The sequence below is a fragment of the Rhagoletis zephyria genome, unplaced genomic scaffold (genome assembly GCF_001687245.7).
Source record: "Rhagoletis zephyria isolate East Lansing unplaced genomic scaffold, Rhagoletis_zephyria_1.1 Rzeph_scaffold_78959, whole genome shotgun sequence".
Classification (NCBI taxonomy): domain Eukaryota; kingdom Metazoa; phylum Arthropoda; class Insecta; order Diptera; family Tephritidae; genus Rhagoletis; species Rhagoletis zephyria.
The window spans coordinates 1-1135 of record NW_016236008.1 but is presented as its reverse complement, the minus strand read 5'-3'; the positions used below and the strand labels follow the sequence as shown (position 1 = coordinate 1135).

Genomic DNA, 1135 nt, shown 5'->3' with positions numbered 1-1135 from the left:
TTTGGGAGATCGCTGCAAGTCTGAAATATTCTAGAAAATTATTCGTCGGAGAAAAATTGACTAAGCGTATACTCAGACAAAATCTTTATACAAAAAACATAAAAGTCCACAGAAAATAAAAAACAAATATGTCTCCTTGAAATATACAAGCACTTTTTATGTTTTTTTATATTTGTTAAAATGTCTGAAAATACTTCTAGTCAAGCTTTCCGGCGAATAATTTTCTAAAACATTTTAACCTTTTAAATTTTAAACATATCCCAAATGCCCAGCCTTGTAAGCTCATTGGCGTCAGTTATTATCAACTCTATACAGTTCATTTAGCAAATACGCTCGATGTTTTAATCATTCATTTTGCACGTATATCCAAAATGTATGTATGTACGTTATTGCATTAAAATACTCACTTTTAACCTCAACACGGCCCATGTTTGCATTTTCGCCACCAGCTAAACGCACCTCATAGCCCAAATGTTTACAATTATCTTCATCCTTACGATTACCACAATTGTTAATGCCGTTGCATACCTGAAAATTAAAACGATATAATAAAATAGTAGCAACTTAGTGTGGACATTACTCACCTCAAAGGACTTCACACATTTTCCATTTCCACAATCAAACTGGCAATCCACATCCTGGCCTGCTCTCAAATCTATCTCAGGTCGAACACTAAAAGGAGTTGTTGACTCCGCATATGGATTTGGTGGATTTGCATCCGTCAAATCAAAATTATTCGTAGTTGTAGGCACAGTACGCAGCGTAACGGGTGTTGCGAATGGATTTGGCATTTCAGGATGCCGCTCATGGAATGCTCTATTGTGATTGTGGTTGTGGCCATGAGAATGTGCATTATGAGGTCTTGACTGATCAACCTCATCAAAGGGATTTAATAAATTTGGATGTGTACGGTGGAATTCCCGATTGTGACCGCGATTATGCCAATTAGGATTATTTTTAGATTCTTGCTTTGTATTTTTCGAATAAATATCTGTACGTGACCCGTGTACGCTGTTTTCAGTTGGGTTTGTAATCAAACTATGCTGTTCACCTGCAAGTATAAGTTCAACCTCCTTTTCATTTTCGGCACCAACTTTGGATTTGTTGGTAGTTGTATGAGGTAATGTATTTACAA

At 36.2% G+C, this 1135-nt stretch overlaps 1 protein-coding gene across 1 annotated transcript; it reads right to left on the bottom strand.

Annotated features, from left to right (window-relative positions):
* Positions 1–327: 327 nt before the first annotated feature.
* On the bottom strand, positions 328–1129 carry LOC108357511 (uncharacterized). Its single transcript, XM_017608586.1, has 2 exons — positions 585–1129; positions 328–528 (listed from the first exon to the last, which is right to left on the bottom strand). Exons 1-2 carry the CDS (start codon positions 789–791, stop codon positions 346–348), a joined length of 390 nt encoding a protein of 129 aa, XP_017464075.1. The 5' UTR covers positions 792–1129; the 3' UTR covers positions 328–345.
* Between the last annotated feature and the right edge of the window lie 6 nt (positions 1130–1135).

Bases quoted from the DNA above. Each gene is read 5' to 3' on its own strand.
- LOC108357511 (XM_017608586.1), bottom strand. From the start codon at position 791: ATGCCAAATCCATTCGCAACACCCGTTACGCTGCGTACTGTGCCTACA. The intron at 529-584 runs GTGAGTAATGTC...TTTAATTTTCAG, and splicing joins AATGTGTGAAGTCCTTTGAG to GTATGCAACGGCATTAACAA.